Source organism: Aplidium turbinatum, chromosome 9, assembly GCF_918807975.1.
Source record: "Aplidium turbinatum chromosome 9, kaAplTurb1.1, whole genome shotgun sequence".
NCBI lineage: Eukaryota > Metazoa > Chordata > Ascidiacea > Aplousobranchia > Polyclinidae > Aplidium > Aplidium turbinatum.
Window position 1 is genome coordinate 3,792,510 of NC_137480.1, and position 16,763 is coordinate 3,809,272.

The 16,763-nt window shown below is 38.3% G+C and overlaps 1 protein-coding gene and 1 long non-coding RNA gene across 2 annotated transcripts; both read left to right on the plus strand.

Annotated features, from left to right (window-relative positions):
- The first annotated feature begins 292 nt into the window (after positions 1-292).
- LOC145777602 (uncharacterized) lies at positions 293-1,264 on the plus strand. The gene is made up of 2 exons (XR_014290333.1): positions 293-563; positions 779-1,264. It is a non-coding gene; the product is annotated as an uncharacterized LOC145777602 (long non-coding RNA).
- A 680-nt stretch (positions 1,265-1,944) lies between these two features.
- LOC145777427 (3-galactosyl-N-acetylglucosaminide 4-alpha-L-fucosyltransferase FUT3-like) lies at positions 1,945-16,521 on the plus strand. Its single transcript, XM_082588799.1, has 5 exons — positions 1,945-2,225; positions 3,150-3,254; positions 9,306-9,379; positions 12,686-12,799; positions 14,080-16,521. The coding sequence occupies exons 1-5, from the start codon at positions 2,001-2,003 to the stop codon at positions 14,333-14,335; spliced, it is 774 nt and encodes a 257-aa protein (XP_082444925.1). The 5' UTR covers positions 1,945-2,000; the 3' UTR covers positions 14,336-16,521.
- Positions 16,522-16,763: the final 242 nt, after the last annotated feature.

A 16,763-nucleotide genomic window follows, 5' to 3' on the forward strand; every position in this document is an offset into this window, starting at 1 on the left:
TTTTATAGCTGGCAAAATGTCTAACGCAATTATGTATCATGTAACCACTCACAAAAATGCGAAATTTTCAGCAAAATGGAAATTTTCAGAAGCTGTGAGGAAGCTGAAGGAATAGTTTAAATGAATCCAATTTTTTTGCTTAGGTTAATTAAATATATCTAAACAATATTGTATCTACCCAAACTAAAAATATTTTTGTAAAAATTGCGTTTTTGACCTCATTTTTCGATTTTTGAGCCCCATGAGGAGGCTGAAGACAATTTGTTACAAATCTCAAATTTTGTCATGAGCGTTTTCTCACTCATTGGCACCATTTCCCCACTACCCCGAGAAAGTTTAAAAAAAAGTTCAAAAACGAACCACCCTAATGGTCAGGTGGTCGAAGTCGGACGCAAAAGCTTATACTAAGCAAACTGCAGAAGCATTTGTACTGTTTACAAGAGCCAACATCGAGGCCGCAGAGTTGCTACTGACTCAGCACAACTTCATCTACGTTCTACCTGGTGTGTTTGCTGATGAGGCCCTTGAAAAGTTCTTTGGTCAAGCCAGACAACGCAGTGGAGGTAATTTCTATATTGACATTGCAGATATAAAGGCAGCTGCAAAAACCAAAACCACCATGCACTTTTAAAATATGAGTCAACTCCGTGCGAGTCTCATGATGTGCCTTGCATCTCTAACATTTGCATTGATGATGTTCAATTTGACATCACCACTGCTGACACTGAAAATCTAGTGCAATCTAATGACAGTGTCAAACATAAATGTATTTTTCTAGCTGGATACTTGGAATACTAATATCGAGCTAATATCTTGCGTATCGAAAGTGAAAATGACGACGACCATCGGATTAATTCGGAGTTTCTCACAAACTTAAATAGAGGTGGACTAACTGTACCTCTACTCTCAACAGTACATTTCGTACACTCAGCCTATAAACTGTTTGGTAAGTGCAACTTGCATTGCTGCCGAGCTCATCTCAGCCATGCTATGCGTCGAATCGATGGTCCAATGGTTGTAATTCAAGGAGCATGTCTTACTTTATCAAACATTCTTTTGAAAGCATTTGTGCTTGACAACAGTGACAAAGAAAGACAACTCGGCTGTTTGAGAAAAAAAGAAAAACTCTCTACTAAAAACTGAACAAGTAGCCTATCTTTAGTATGCTAACAAGTAGTTTAGTTAGTATGCCAATAATGTAACAACCGAATTTTGCTGGGTCTTTAACGGACCCTGCATCCAACAGTTGTGCTTTACTTTGTCCGACAAGAACGGCTACCAGGTTAGGCTTCAATTGATTACGATACTGACTTTAGCTGACTAAAGGTTTATTCAAGTACACACGAAGACACTTACTTGCAATCCACACGCGAATAGTCAACCGTCATTAGTGAGAAAAAACTCATTTTTACAAATTTCATTGTGATGAGTCCCTTGAAATAACATTGTTCTAGCAATTTTTACCTAAAAATGTTAAATATATATTGTAGAAAAATTAACTTTCAATTATCTTATTTCAAGAATAACTGAATTGTTCGTCTTAGACATGTTTCTGTTAAACTATCCAGGCTAAACTTTCCATGGATAGATTTTAATTCAATCACAGGGGAACATACTGTGTGTTTCAGTTGTTTAAGTGAGAAAATATGCAATATTTTGAGTGATTTTGCGCTATTTTTATGTGATTTGACCTTTAAATGACCTTCAGATGATCTTATAGAAGGTAAAAAGTATGAAAAAGTAATTCCTCACCCTTTAAAACCCCCCAAGAGACACCAGAATGAAGGTTCTACCATGTATTTGACATTTTTTAGTAGATGTTTTATCCAAAGGCTTCATAGTCCCACCTGTTTGTACCCACAACTGATAACTTGAAATCCTTTACAAAAAAGTGTTGGTACAGTCAAGGTGTTTCACTATTTGTAAAAGTAACTATTATGATTAATTGCCATGAAAGTTACTATAAAATGTTTTTATAGTAAATTGCAGAAAAATCAAATATGTTGCCAAATTCAAGACTCTTTTATAAATTCCGATTGATTTTGCTTTTTGGTGTGGTAATTTTGTTTAACGTCGTCTATTTGCTGGCTAACAAATCAGTTTACTTTCGTTTGACTCGAACAATCGAATATAAAAATCCAAGATTGGCTGAATTCGAAACGAAATACAAGCTTTCTGCATTGGAGACAAATTTGGACAAAGCCTTGACAACTGCCAATAAAAAGGTGATAAAGTTAGTGAAGACAAAATCTTTGCACCTGTGTATTTTGGTTATTAATATTTTTTGTCTTAAGCCAGCGGGTAGCATAGCCAGGAATTTGTAAAGATGTTGTCATAATCCTGTCTCACAAATTTCATATACGCAGTAGCATTGACAGGGGGGTACAGGGGCAGTAGCATTGACAAGGGGTACAGGGGGGTACAAGGGCAGTAGCATTGACAGGGGGGTACAGGGGGTACAGGGGTACAGGGGGTACAGGGGCAGTAGCATTGACAAGGGGGTACAGGGGGGTACAGGAGCAGTAGCATTGACAGGGGGTACAGGGGTAGTTTTGGATCCGGGCCCGGGATGATTTTACGGCCCTGTAACCTTTTCAAAAGATCCGGAAACTTAAAGAATTTACCACGTTCCGTATTCATTGAATACGCTGCGTTTTTCTTTGAAGTGCCTTGGTTTGGGACCAGAGGATCAGATTGGTATCGGGTCCAAATTATCCTTTTAACGGCCCTGCATATAGGCCAAATGTTTTTTTTTTATTCCTTCACTCTGATTAAAAGCATTTTAGCTAAAAAAAGTTTTGGACTTAGTTTAAAGACAGAAAATGGCTGTTTCAAAGATTACAGAGATTGACTGTACAGAGTTTTGTAGATTATTTGACTATTCGCATTTTTAAACCAAAAGTGTTATCTCAATTTTTTCTTTGAATAAATTTTACTCTTGTTTTTGAAAGCCCGTCTTGTAAACTACTTCAGTATATTAATAACTTTTTTCAAATAGGCTAATCTTTTTAAAGAAAACAAGTGACATGTCATATTAATCAATTTGCTTCGGCATCTCGTAATAATCTGCATAGTCTACATCCGACATCGCTGCTGCAGTAAAAATAAATTGAATCTAAAAAAAATTAAAATTATAACTTTATTTTCAGGTGAACATTGTGGTGTGGTCTCGCCCTATCCATCCACCACAACCATCATTCTGGCTGAACTGGACAGAATGCGGTGCTTGCAAAGTGACTTACGACAAAAAATTGGTCAATATATTAGAAATGCTTTTTGATAGAAATCGTATTAAGTTTGTTGCTTCGTCACCTCACAAACGACATGTCGCTTTTAAACTACAAGGGCATCATAAGCTTGAAAAGCTAATATTGAAATAAAACAAACTTTCATCAGAAATTACTTTGCCTCTTTTTATTTTGAAATTGAAAGAGTTTTGTTTCTTTGTACGCTTGATGCTTTAATGAAAAGCATAAGAATTTCAAAACATATAACTCGGCAAAGATTTCTCATTAAATTATTTCAAAGATAAGCTCTTGACATGATCTTACTGAGGATGCTGTGATTTACTTTAACTTTATTGGAGCATTTGAAAAACTGAAAAGACAATTATTTCGAGGTTAGTTTTGTTTTGAAAAAGCATATTAGATCATGTTGCTTCGTTTTCTTTTTGTTTTCTTACTTACAGAACTTAGGCAAAATTGCAGCAAACTAATTCTTTTCTTTATTGTGTGTCACACGGTCGTAGCCCAGAGCATCACGCAAGCTCTTGCTCTATCGTTGAACTTGGCTAAATCCTGTGCAGAGCATCTTGCTTTTAGGAAAAGGCATTCGAGGAGATGTTGCATCGTTTGCTCCTGTCCACATTTACAACTTGTGTTTTCCAAAGAATTTGACCCAGTGACAAGATGAGGTCGCGGCGACCTCATCTTGACCCAGTGGGATAACTGAAGCAAGGAAACTTTTTCTTGACTTCAATCGCCTGCTTGCTGGAGTTTGGGCATATACTGTAGTGGGTGTCTCAAATCCATTTATTTTCTGCTGTTCTCGCTTCCTCTGATGTTTTCTGAGTTTTGTTTTGACAAAACATATTAAATTAGGATGTTTCGTTTTAGCAGTATGTCAAACACCCCATTTGTTGGTGTTTCAAAAATAATTTCAAGAAAAAATCAACTCGATTAATATTCAGCCTTCAAAACGCACAATCAAGCAATAAAATAAATGTTGCAGATAAAGATATGCAAAAAATGCTGGGAATAATAGCCTAGTGCAGTGTTTTTCAACCTTTTTTGAGCCACGGAACAGTTTATGCATTAAAATAATCTTGCGGAACACCAAACGAAATTTTATAATGATGCAATAATATAAACAGCACAACAACAATTTATTGGCTGTCAGCTTTCTCAGTGCGATATCTGGGCCTGTTTGGATGAGCACAAAGCTGATATTCGGGCAGGAATTGCAGAAAGACAAACGCGAAGCTCTTCCTCAACAGTTCTCAATTTTTCTCGTTTTTTAACTTTTATAGCAGTCATGCTTGCAAAACTCATCTCACACAGATAAGTTGTTGAAAATGGAAGCAAAGTCAAAATAGCATTGTTTGCCACAATAGGAAACTCCTTGGAAGTCATCACCCAAAAACGTTCCAAAGGTAGATCGGAAAATCTCAATCTTAACGTGCGATCTTGTCTAAGTTGAATAAATTCTTCTTGCTCCTGTACAGTCATGACTTTGTCAAAAGCTGTTGCTGAGCTGTAAGGATCCCTGACCCAGTCAAAGCGTTCGGTAGGAGCAGAAGGGAAATAAAAAGACAGTTTCTCCTCGAGAGTTTTCAAATGTTTTTCTATAGTCTCGCATAGAGCAGCAGTGTTCACATTTCTTTGACATTTTTGGGTGAGTGGAAACATATCAAGGACTGTATTTTTCACATGTCGTTGCCAAAGCTGCACTTTTGAACGAAATCCATGTATTTTATCTGTGCTTGTCAGAAGATTTTCATTTCGGCCTTGCATCCGTGTGTTCAATTCATTTAAATGATGGAATATGTCAGCCATGTATGCTAACTTTGCACACCAATCATCACATGCCAGCAGCTTTGCCCCATCAAAGCCTTCATCCGTTAAAAATATCTTTAGCTCATTTTTCAATTCATAAACACGAGCTAAGACTTTTCCTCTTGATAACCATCTGACTTCCGTGTGAAGCAGTAAAGTTGTATACTCTGCTCCCATTTCTTCGCATAAAGCTGCGAATATGCGACTTTTTAGTGGTCTTGTTTTGACAAAATTAACCATCCTCACCACAGCATCAAGCACAGAAGCTAAATCTGCTGGCAAAGTTTTTGCAACTAAGGCTTCTCGGTGCAAAAAGCAGTGTGTAAGTATGACAGCTGGGTGTTTCTCCTTAACTCTGCTAACAAAGCCTTTGTGACGTCCGACCATGGCTGCTGCTCCATCTGTACAGACACTATTACAGTTCTTCCATTCAAGTCCTCCTTGTTCAAAATAATCTGAGGTAACACGAAATATTTCTTCCCCGGTTGTCTTCTCAGGCAGTCTCTTGCAAAACAAAAAGTTTTCTGTGATAGAATCACCATCCACAAAACGTACGTTTGCCAAGAGTTGAGCATGTCCACTGATGTCTGTCGACTCATCAAGTTGTAATGAAAATTTTCCGCTGATACGTACCTTTTCCAAAACAACTTTTTCGATGTCCACAGACATGTCTTCGATCCGTCTAGCAATTGTGTTGTCCGAGAGCGGGATTTTAGCTACTTGTTTAACTGCATCAGGACCAAGCATCTCATTTACAATCATCTTACAAGCCGGTAGTATTATTTTTTCTGCTGCAGTATGTGGCTGCTTTGACTTAGCTACAAGCTCAGCTACAAGGTAGCTCACTTTTAGAGCTTTTTCAGATACTGTTGTTACTCGTTTCATGAAATTCGCTTGCACTTCAATGTCTTTACGAAGGCGAACGAAATAATCTTTTTTCTTGTTTTTTAATGACGGGTGGTTTGTTTCTAAATGACGCTTCAGCTTGGCTGGAACCATGGCACTGTTGCATAGCTCTTTCCCACATATCATACATAATGGGATCGGGGCAGTAGGATCACCAGAGAAAGTAAATCCAAACGATATGTAATCTTCACTGTATTGTCTCATCACAGATTTTGCTTTCTTTTCATTGTTACCAGAACTAGCCTGTTCATTTGCACATTTCCTTTTCAAATATCTATCCATTATTACCAGTTTAAACTTTAAACTCGAAAGCTAAAATTAATTATGATTTTTCGTACTGTTTTCAAGTCTATATGTAGCACTGTTGAAGTAACAATAAGTTGTTAAATAAAATAACCACTTGCTGCAAACATAAATAAAATAACCACTTGCTGCAAACCTAACTCTTCAGTAACCTTCAAGTCCTTTGCTTAACTGTTCTTTATCTGAACCCTAAGTTTCTGCTGACGAAAATTACTCTTGATATTATGATGCAATAATTAATACAATAATTTTTGATATTATGATGCAATAATTAAAACTTTCTTCGTTTCAACCTGAAATGCGCTGCTTTTTGCGATCGCGAGTGACCTTTGATCAGCCTTCAGCCGGCGAGAAGCGCTCGCTGTTGTCATGGCCTGTATTAAAGAACGCCATGAATAATAGCTATTTGTGCACATTAATTGTGTCAAAGGAGTGATTTTCGACCGGTGTTCCATGGAACACTAGTCAAACTAATAAATTTCTTGCGGAACACCTGACGATCTTTCACGGAACACCAGTGTTCCGCGGAACACCGGTTGAAAATCACTGGCCTAGTGCATGCTGCAAAAGAATTTTGTGTTGTGTCGTCTCTCATTCTGCAAGTAGGTTAATGAACCCCTAATTCATAAAATAGTGGCCTAGCGGTTTGTATATAATCTAAAAAGCCGGTCGTATATCAGGCCTGCAAACACGTGTCCCACTGCTAGATTCCGCTGGTAAATGTGCTTTGAACGGCTGTGAAAGCATTTTAAAATCTTTTAAGAGCTGTCCAGCAATCAACAACGACTCAGGAAGAAAATTTCCTATTCAAATAAATTAAGGATCCGTTTTCCATGGATCCAAAAAAAGGCCTCATACCAATATAGTCAGAGGTTATCGAAATGTAAGTCTCGTCTGTGCGCAATGCTTAACGCAGACAAAGCAATCTGTAAAACTTCTACAGAAGTTTGAACATCTAAAAATATAAAATCTTTGTTACAATTTCTGAGCTTTATCAGCAGCACCTACAAATATGAGCAAACTTTTTTGGTTATGAATATAAACAACAATAAGCAGCGCTTTGTGTTTGATAAAAGTATGGAGGCCGACCTGAAAGCAAACGTTCCTATATCTCCAGCATAGCCGTACGAGCCAGGGGGGCAGGGGGGGGCAGCTGCCCCCCTGTTGTTCCAAAACGTCGCAAATTCGGGAAAAATCTTGCAATTATTAGGGCAAAAATTGCTATATAAAAAGCTTTAAAATTGCATGAATTAAGAAAAACTACAAGTTAATATCTTTTACCTATCAAACTAAGTACAGCCTCTTATTTGCACAAGAAATGTGCCGCAAAATTTTCATTTGGCACACCCGTATTGATGTATTGTATGTTGATCAAACTGTAGTACGAAATTCATTTAACCAACTGCATCATGCCAATTTGGGTAGCCACCAAAATATGTCTCTAATACTTTTGTGAAACTGCCCAAATCAAAACACAAAATTTGCTATATAGCTAATTTTATTAATTTTCACAAATGCATCGTGTTGATTTGAGCAGCTGAAAACATGACATTATCTGATGAAACTGATTAGTGATTATAGTCTGTTTATGCAACTGCCCAAATTAGCGTGAGGCAGTTTCCCCAAAATGAACAAGTTCATTAATTTTTCCCATATCGTTTAGATTTGAGCAACAAAAAAATATGAAATTATCTGATCATAGTCTATTTATGAAACTGCCCAAATTGACATGATGCAGTTGCCTCGGCATCAAAATCTACAAAGTCTTTAATTTTTTTCATAATATCCATAAATGCATCATCTTGATTTGGGCAACTACAAAATATGAATTTATATAAATCTGGTGAGTACCGTACTTTTATAAAACAATTCGTGTGGAGAGGTTACATTAGCCTACTTTTTCAACCATTAACGGACATAGCTAAGCAACACCTCAACATCAAAAAAATGTTATACTGTACCTGTTCAATGTAATGTTAATGTTGTGGTGTTGCTTAGCTTTGTTTGGTTACTTTTATAAATCTACCCAAGTTAAAATGATGCAGTTGCGCTCCAAGATACAAAATAAATATTTAGATTATGCAACTGTGTCATGTTAATTTCACCAACATTTAAAATGCTACTGCTGAAATATATAATACTCCTAAATGTAACTCCTACCTACCATGCCAAAGTGCAGAAGCATCGAGCAATGCACAAGCAAGGTATATTCAAAGATGAATTCAGTTGTTCTATCTTGATTACTTGGGTAAGAAATTCTAGCTAGCTGGTGATCTTGTTATGTTAATTTTCCACTGTTATCATGCACCGCATACATTATATTTGGGAAATTTCTATAAAAGCGTGCAGATTTGGGCAAATTTACGTTCTGCCCCCCCAAAATGGTTTGGTCTCGTACGGCTATGATCTCCAGGTTATGACAAATTGTTTGTAGCATCATTTTCTATTGGGTTTGAGGTAGGCTATCACTACACAATAATAATTAATACACGCTTGCCTGGATTGTAAACAATTTAATCCTCCACGATAGCTCAGTTGTTGTCGTATCCAGGCTTACGCCCGGTGATTGAAGATTTAGATTAAGTGGAGGGGAAGGCAAGAAAGCCAATCTTCGTGTCCACCTTGTAGCCCAGTTGACTGAGCTTTCGATTTTGTGCAAGAAAAAAAAAATCAAGACCAAGCGGCCCTGGTTCGACTCTCAGGGTGGGCACTTTAGTAACTTGTTTTAAGGATTACCTCTTCATTTAGCGGCACCTAATGTATTGAATCATTCACAGACAAGACTTTAAAAAAAAAGCGGAAACTTTTTCGGTCGATCTCTTTAACTAGGCCTGCGTCAGTGGTGCAGGCCTGTTGTATTGTGTTACGAAAATAAGGTGCAGAGCAACAACTAGCATGGAACGACAATGCAGCATTGTAGGGCAAGTTATTGTCCCTTGCCATGGTGAGCCTGATACACAGTAGAATAAGCAGGCGATTACGTCGTTAATGCCAGTTAATGTATTTTTGTTGTGAGAGTAATAACATTTAGTTAATTTACAGGTTACCCATCCGGATACAAAAGCAGTGGTGCTTTACGTTAAAGAAATTGATAAACAGCCCTGGCCTGCATCAAGGTGAGTAGACTAATGGGACAATGTCTTGAACTAAGTTATCATTGCCAGACTATAACTGTAAATTATTTTGTGATCAAATGTTTCATCCCCATTGGACATCAAGGCTAAATCTTGTCTAAAATTTATCAAGTTGAACATTTCAAAATGGTCCAATATAATGACATCATAATTTATCATTTCGACTCGACGACTTCGGAGATGGTGTGTCTGCATTGGTAGGTTTAGGTTCGATACTCTGTCAGGTTATATCAAACACTTTTCAGAAGTTGTACTGAATCTTGTTTCTGCTTGGCACTTAGCAAATAGAACAGATTCAGAATTATAATGTACTCGACTGCGCCTATACGGCTGCACTGACACTGTCTGCTTTTTAAAGCTGAAAAAGCAATACGTATTTGCGTATTGAAGCAACACGTATTGCGATAAAAAGCAATACGTATTGCGATAAAAAGCAATATATAGCGCAATATAAAGACATACATTAGGCTACTAGTGGAGATAGAACTAGAGACTGTAGAAGTGTAGATCTCTGAAAATTTGTGTGCAAACCTAACAGCGTCTCAGCAGCACATTTTTCGTTTATTACATTTGTATATTATTTATTTACGAATGTATTGAATGATACAATGTTCAAGCGTTTCAAGCGCATTAACCGACACGGACTCTTTAAAAAGACCAAACATTAAAACAAGTAGGCCTAGCCTACACTTTTTGCAATTACCATAACTCTGGTAGTAGTCCGCCAAAACATTGATTTTACTTCTTTTTTGAAAAGAGGAAGACTTGGTTTACGTTTCACTATTTTGTTGTGTCCAAAGTTTCAAGGAGAATAATGAAATGTGCATCGCAATTTCGGTAAACATGTTCAAAAAGTACAGCTCTTCTGTTTTATCTTTTTCCAAAACGGACTTCGACCTTTCTGAAGATGCAGCAGCTCAAAATCAAAGACCATTCAAGCAGAAATTTGAAAAATAATTCAAAAAAGTGGCTGTTAAAGATTTGGCGATTTGACATGGTTGGTTGGCTTTGAATTATAATCGCCAGACTGAGAAAGCCTCTCATAGGTGTTTCTTTAGAATACTTGCAGAACCTTTAAACCACTGACGCAGAATCCGTTATCGAGATTGAGAGGGTGAAATTTCCAATTGTTGAAGTGTTGTTGTCGGGGAATTATTGATTGATTGATTGTATCTTATCCTCGGACTGGGAAAGATTCTTGCAGAGCTTAATCCTGGCAGTTTCGTATACTTGTAGAGGCTTTGAATTACTGATGCAGGCCCGGTCACCGAGATTGACAGAGTGCAGTTTTTGATTGTTGAATTCTTGTTGTCGTGGAATTATTCCATTCATTAAATGCCACTGAATAGAGAGCAGTTCTTAACGTGCGTTGCTCAAGCGCACACCTCGAGAGTCGAACCAGCGCAGCTTGATCTTGAAGCTTCTCCGTTCCAGAAGGGACACGCTAACCAATTGAGCTATCGGGGCGGATTATTATTCCATCCATTAGGTGTCGCTGAATGGAGAGCATTCCTTAGAATACGTTGCTCAAGCACACTCCCCGAGAGCCGAACCGGCGCCTTGATCTTAAAGTTCTTTTTGCACGAAGTCAAGCGCTTAACCAACTGAGCTATTGGGGAGGACAGTGAGCTATGTCGACACTGAACACATGCGTGCCAGTTTTGCAAGTCAAAAAATGCATCCCGATGGGCCCCCCGATGCAAGTACATCTTTCTTACTGAGCTTTAAAGGCTATGACTTGGTTGACAACAACTTCGTTTCCATATTTTGGCTGAGCTGATTTCTATTAATTTTATCCACATCTGTCCACAAACAAGTGGCAACGTTGCTATTTTTCTGTACGTCATTTTAAACAATACGGTTAAATAAAAAAGCCCAAATAGCCTATTCCCGAGTCAGGCTCGAACCTATACTGTTATGCAAGTCCTGCACATACGTACACCCAGAACTTGAATTTTCAAACAAGTCAAATTTTTTCGTATCAATTTTCAAACTCTGCGTTTTTGGAAAACGTTTAGGCAGGCACGTAATTTACTTTACTTTTAGTTGACATCAAGGTTTTAACAAACTTAGGCCTAAAAATGGAAATAATAAGTTCCATTTCAGTTCTGAAAACATAGGCCTAAGTTAAACAAAGAACGCAACTGGCAATAGCGTAGAGCATACAATTGAAAACCATACACACCTACGAATGGTGGTCTTTCTGCAACCGCTAAGGTCTTTTGGCAACATGGCTCATTTTCAGTTGTATAGTATCATACTTCGATATCACCACATTATTACTCGACTTATTCTCACTACGTCATGCAATAAAGAACACAATCGGTACCGCTTTTGAAGTCTTTTGGGGTGATGCGACCTGGAATCGAACTTAGATCCACCAGCACCGAAGCCAAAAGCGATAACCACTCAGCTATTGATTAATAATATAATGACATGGTTTAATTATTGTCGCTCCACGACAGCAAAATCTGCAAAACGAACTGATTTGGGGCAACACAAATGGAACACAAGCACAATGTGGAAGCAAGTAGTAGTAGTTGACAAACACAAAAATGAACATTTAAACAATGTAATGCAGCGATATGGAGCTCATGTTCATGTGAATAAGCTGAAATGGCTGCTCAAATATGTCATCGCATCAATGTGTGAATTTAAACTTGAAACTGCTCCTATTTTTCAAACCAGAACTCGACGTGAAACGCCTGATCAGTAATAGGCTACAACTTACCTCAACTGACTCGTCTGGTTGCTCAGGGAAAACGTGAAACTATAGGTAAATGCTAAAGTTGGCCAAGTCATCCGGGGGGCTTTTAGGAAATCATAATATGTTAGGGGCTCGGAAATATTATAGGAGCCTGAGATGCAACAAAAATGCCAGGCACTCGGTTTACCTTGCAAAAAGAAAGCGTTTAGAGTGCGTTTCTCTAATGATAAAGGACACTATATTTTCATTGAAAATTTTTTTTAAAGGTGTCTTGTTTTATTTTTCTATAAAAGGCAGACTGAACGGTTGGCAGCGGACCCTATTTGTGTTTTTAGCGTCCGTGTGGGTAGGTGCATTGTTTGAAGCGAATAATTGACAAGCTTTGCATTAACTTCACCTTCCTTGATAAAAATAATAAACAGCAGCTTTCAATATTGTACAAAAATATGTTTGACAGAGATGCAAAAAATTTATTACAAGAAACGCTTTGCTCATCCCTGAAGCTTGTTGTCGCTCCAGGGTTTAAAATATTTTGTTTGTGAAACACTATACTGCAATTTATTACTTTTCTCTCTACGTAGGCGGTCAGATCAGTATTATGTCTGGTGGACAGAAGAATCACCGAGTTCGATCAAGCGCGGAAGATTCACCACAAAATCATACGACAAGAAGTTTAATTTAACGATGTCATATAGGTAACATAACAAATTTCTAATTACCTTTCTAAGGATTTATGTTGTATTCTACCACGTATATCACTATGAAATGCTTACAAGGAAATACTTTGTGAGGCGTAACATTGTAGGCTTCATTTGTTTGAACAATAAAGTCAAAGCTGAACAAACATGATCTGAAATGTTGTATCATCCAATCTCGAATTGAATCAGTGAAACTAAGGCATCGAGTTGTTCTTTCTCAGATATTTCCTTAAATTCATGTTTACGAAATGGACGTGATGACGTAAGCATGTTATAACGCGAGTCGTGCCGGCAGGGCCGTGTTTAGCAGATGGGGGGCTCGGGGCACTTTAGATCCAGGGGCCTCGTGCAAAAAATATTTTCATCTTTACGTTTACAGTTGCATTAATCTAACACTGCACAGCACTGCACTGCACAGCACAGCACTGCACAGCACAGCACAGCACAGCACAGCACTGCACAGCACAGCACAGCACAGCACAGCACTGCACGGCATAGCATTTTGCAGAAACTTCAGAGGCTGAAAGAAAAAATAATAAATCACATTTCACATTTTTTCCACATCGGGGGCCCCTTCAAAAGGGGGGCCCGGGGCACCTGCGCCCTCTGCCCCCTAAATACGGGCCTGCGTGCCGGTGATCTGTATTGTAGTCATTTGACTTTGTGTCAATCAGACACCACTGCGACCTGAAGCGCGTAGCCGAGTGGTAGCCTAACACTTCTGGCACTCAATTGAAAAGGCGCCGGTTCGACAGCACTCAAGAGCATGAGGCTGTGTCTTTGGCACCACACTTAAAGGGGTGCCTAAGGTGAGCACGAAGATTGGCTTTCTTTGTCCACTTAATCTAAATCTTTTACCACTAAAAGTAGATACAATTAATAGTTAATACCACAAACCACTACGCCTGGATACGACAAAACGTACACTACCAGGTTTACCCTGCAAGAGATTGCCTTTCAAATGCGGCACATAAATCGATTATGCCAATAAAAGCGATTGGCCTACGTGTTTGATAACAACAAGCACTCCATAAAGGATTTTTACGTTTTTCCAATAGTCTGCTCTATCTTATACAATAAAGGTTGCTGGGGAGGCTTTATGGTTGCTTGTAGGTATGCTGATTGCAGCTTTATATGGAGTGTAGAAACTTCTAAACAGTTTTTCAGGATTCACACCAATTTGTTTCTGCTTTAAAATGGTCATAACAAGTGTTCAGTGGAACTTTGTGGCTTTGTTACAATAAATACTTGTCGTAAGTTTTATGCTTTTTTTTCAGACATGATTCGGATGTCTTCAGTCCTTTTGGAACACCAGCCATGATACTTTCGAGGAAAACCGGAAACAGTTCGGAAACTCAACGTTTGTCTCTAGAACAACTAATGAGAAGAAAGAAGAGACTGGCTCTGGTCGTCATTTCCCACTGCTCTTGGAAAGCCGCTGCTCAAGAAAGATTAAAATATGTAAAAGAACTGATAGCTGGTGGGTTGAAAATTGATTTAGCAGGAAGTTGCTTTCCAAATGGGATAGGCTAAAAGAATGGAAATTCGAAGAATATAAATTTTTCTTTTCTTTTGAAAACAGCCGGCATTGTAAAGATTATTTCTCTGAGAAATTCTACAACCACTCTCTTCGGTGGGGGACTGTTCCTGTTGTCTGGGGAACAGATGAAACCGAATTTCACGAGCCGGCAACATTTCCACATTCTTACGTTTTTGCTAAAAATTATTCAGTTGAAGAACTTGTTAAGCATTTGAATTACCTCGATAAAAATGACACTGCTTACATGGAATATTTAGAATGGAGAAATATTCCGTTAAATAGCATTCCAGAACGAAGACGAGCGACAGGATTTTGTCATCTTTGTAGAAAAATACATGGGATATATTTTGATGACATATTTAATTCAAATTATGATCATATGCATTCAAACCATTCTTTGTTCACCGGGAAGCAAGAATTGAAAATGGTGAAATCAGTAAATGATTGGTGGAATGGGCAAGACTATCCCAATTGCAGTTGAGGGCAACAAGAATTCTAATGAATACTGAAAAGTTTGGGTGTTCATCAACACAATTATCGTTTCTAGCACTAGATGCAACGTTCATCTGATGAAATTGAAAGTAAAAGCAACAATAAACAGGACGGTTTATTGCTTCACTGACGATGCGCATTGTTATGGTGCGCGAAACGTCAGTGAAGCAATAAACTAACTTGTAAATTTTATGTAACTTTTATTGTAAATTTGTTCAGAATAAGTTTAAAATAACAATTTCATGTGGTATAAATGGGAGCCTGCTGTGGCTTATAATTTGAACTTTTCCCATTTTTTACCGTCTCGTACAACCACGGCCTTTGAGAGGATAATTTGGGTCCGGTAGGCCTACCAATGAGCTTCTCGTGGGCCCCAAATAATAACCCTTCTAAGACACTATATCCAAACAATATGCGGTGGGATCTTTAAGTTGTCGGGTCTCTTTGAAAGGTTGTGGGCCCTTAAAATCATTATGAGCCCGGGTCCAAAAGTAGGCTACCTCTGGACCCTCCTCTCAACGCTACCGCTTACAACGCCCAGGAGCATAGTTTGCACTGTGAATGTGACGCTATGTCGCTATATACTCGATAAGAACAATTAATATCTCAAGACCGTACTTTTGTATTTCCTGAATCATTTTGGTCTTGAGCAAGCTTTAAGGTTAGCGTTTTGGTGGTTCTACCTTTTACCAGACCCTTGCTATGTTATGCCAAAAAATATAGTTTGCTTAGGTGGTGGGATATGAAACATGTAACTAAAAATCAAGACTGAAAATTATCTGCTGTTACTGTTTTTATTAATCAATCATTCTGAAATCCTGATAACTTTTGGACTCCATGCGCGATATGAGAGTGCGGCAAGGAGGAACAAACCGCAGATCACACCGTCTGCAACTGCGCCGTTTACCACGCGCCAAATGGTGTGCGTGGTCTGCGTGAACTGAATGACGAATCATGGCTGCTCGACACCTGCCCAAACATCTTCACCGCGTCGCCGCCACTGCTCAAGGGTGGTAAAAGACAGAACCCCTCGACCCTTGAAGTGGCGAAGAAGGTTCAAGCGAAGAAGAAGAAGAAGAACTTTTGGACGGTTGCACTCGTTGGTCACAAGAAACATTGAAATTGTTATTTCGTTATTAAAAGTATTCGTTAAAGAGAAAAACGCCAACATACACAACCTAGACAGCAAATTTTTACACTTTTTACACGATTGATTTGCTGTTTGGGAAACAATACAAAAGCAAGGAATTGTGAGAGAAGATATCATTGAGAACTTTACGCAATTAACTTTTCTGAATTATGTCGCTTGTTTTAAACTAATAAAAAACACAGCAAGTTGTAAACAAAATGCTTTATAGAACACTAGTTTAGTATTTTCATTTTGAGCTTTTGGTTTGTTTGGTTAGATAAGAAGTTCTGTTGTGATAGTTTATCGATTTGTGAGAACACAAAAAGATATTCGTGTGGTTACCATGGCCATACGATCAGGCCCGTAACTAGGAGGGGCGCAAGGGGGGCGAAGCCCCCCTTGCAAAAATGTTGCCCCCCCCTGGGAAAATGATGTTAATTAGTTTTGTTCGCTGACTTTTTAGTTTTATACCCGATTTTCTTGTGTTGTTTGATTGTAAATATTGTGTGTTAACTAAGCGTTACCGTACTATAAGCGTTATTAAAGTACTGACAACCATCTTGGCATTTGCATTCTAGGTATGCTTGTATACTTGCTGACTTGCAGTTTATAAATGCTGTTTTCGCCATGAAATACTTTGCGTATTCTGCCTCTACGCTTGCTTATGAAGCGTGATTCAGTTACTACGTAGTGATGATGGATAGGCTATGGTGCGCTTCTGCAGGAATGCAACAAATTGCTAAGCACACTCTAAATACACGCCTTACTGATTTCCTGGTGATGGAAGAGTTACCAGTTGC

Excerpts from the sequence above, each read along its gene's own strand:
- LOC145777427 (XM_082588799.1), top strand. The coding sequence starts at position 2,001 with ATGTTGCCAAATTCAAGACTCTTTTATAAATTCCGATTGATTTTGCTT. Across the intron at positions 3,255-9,305 it reads TGACTTACGACAAAAAATTG|GTTACCCATCCGGATACAAA; the intron begins GTCAATATATTA and ends GTTAATTTACAG. Across the intron at positions 9,380-12,685 it reads CAGCCCTGGCCTGCATCAAG|GCGGTCAGATCAGTATTATG; the intron begins GTGAGTAGACTA and ends CTCTCTACGTAG.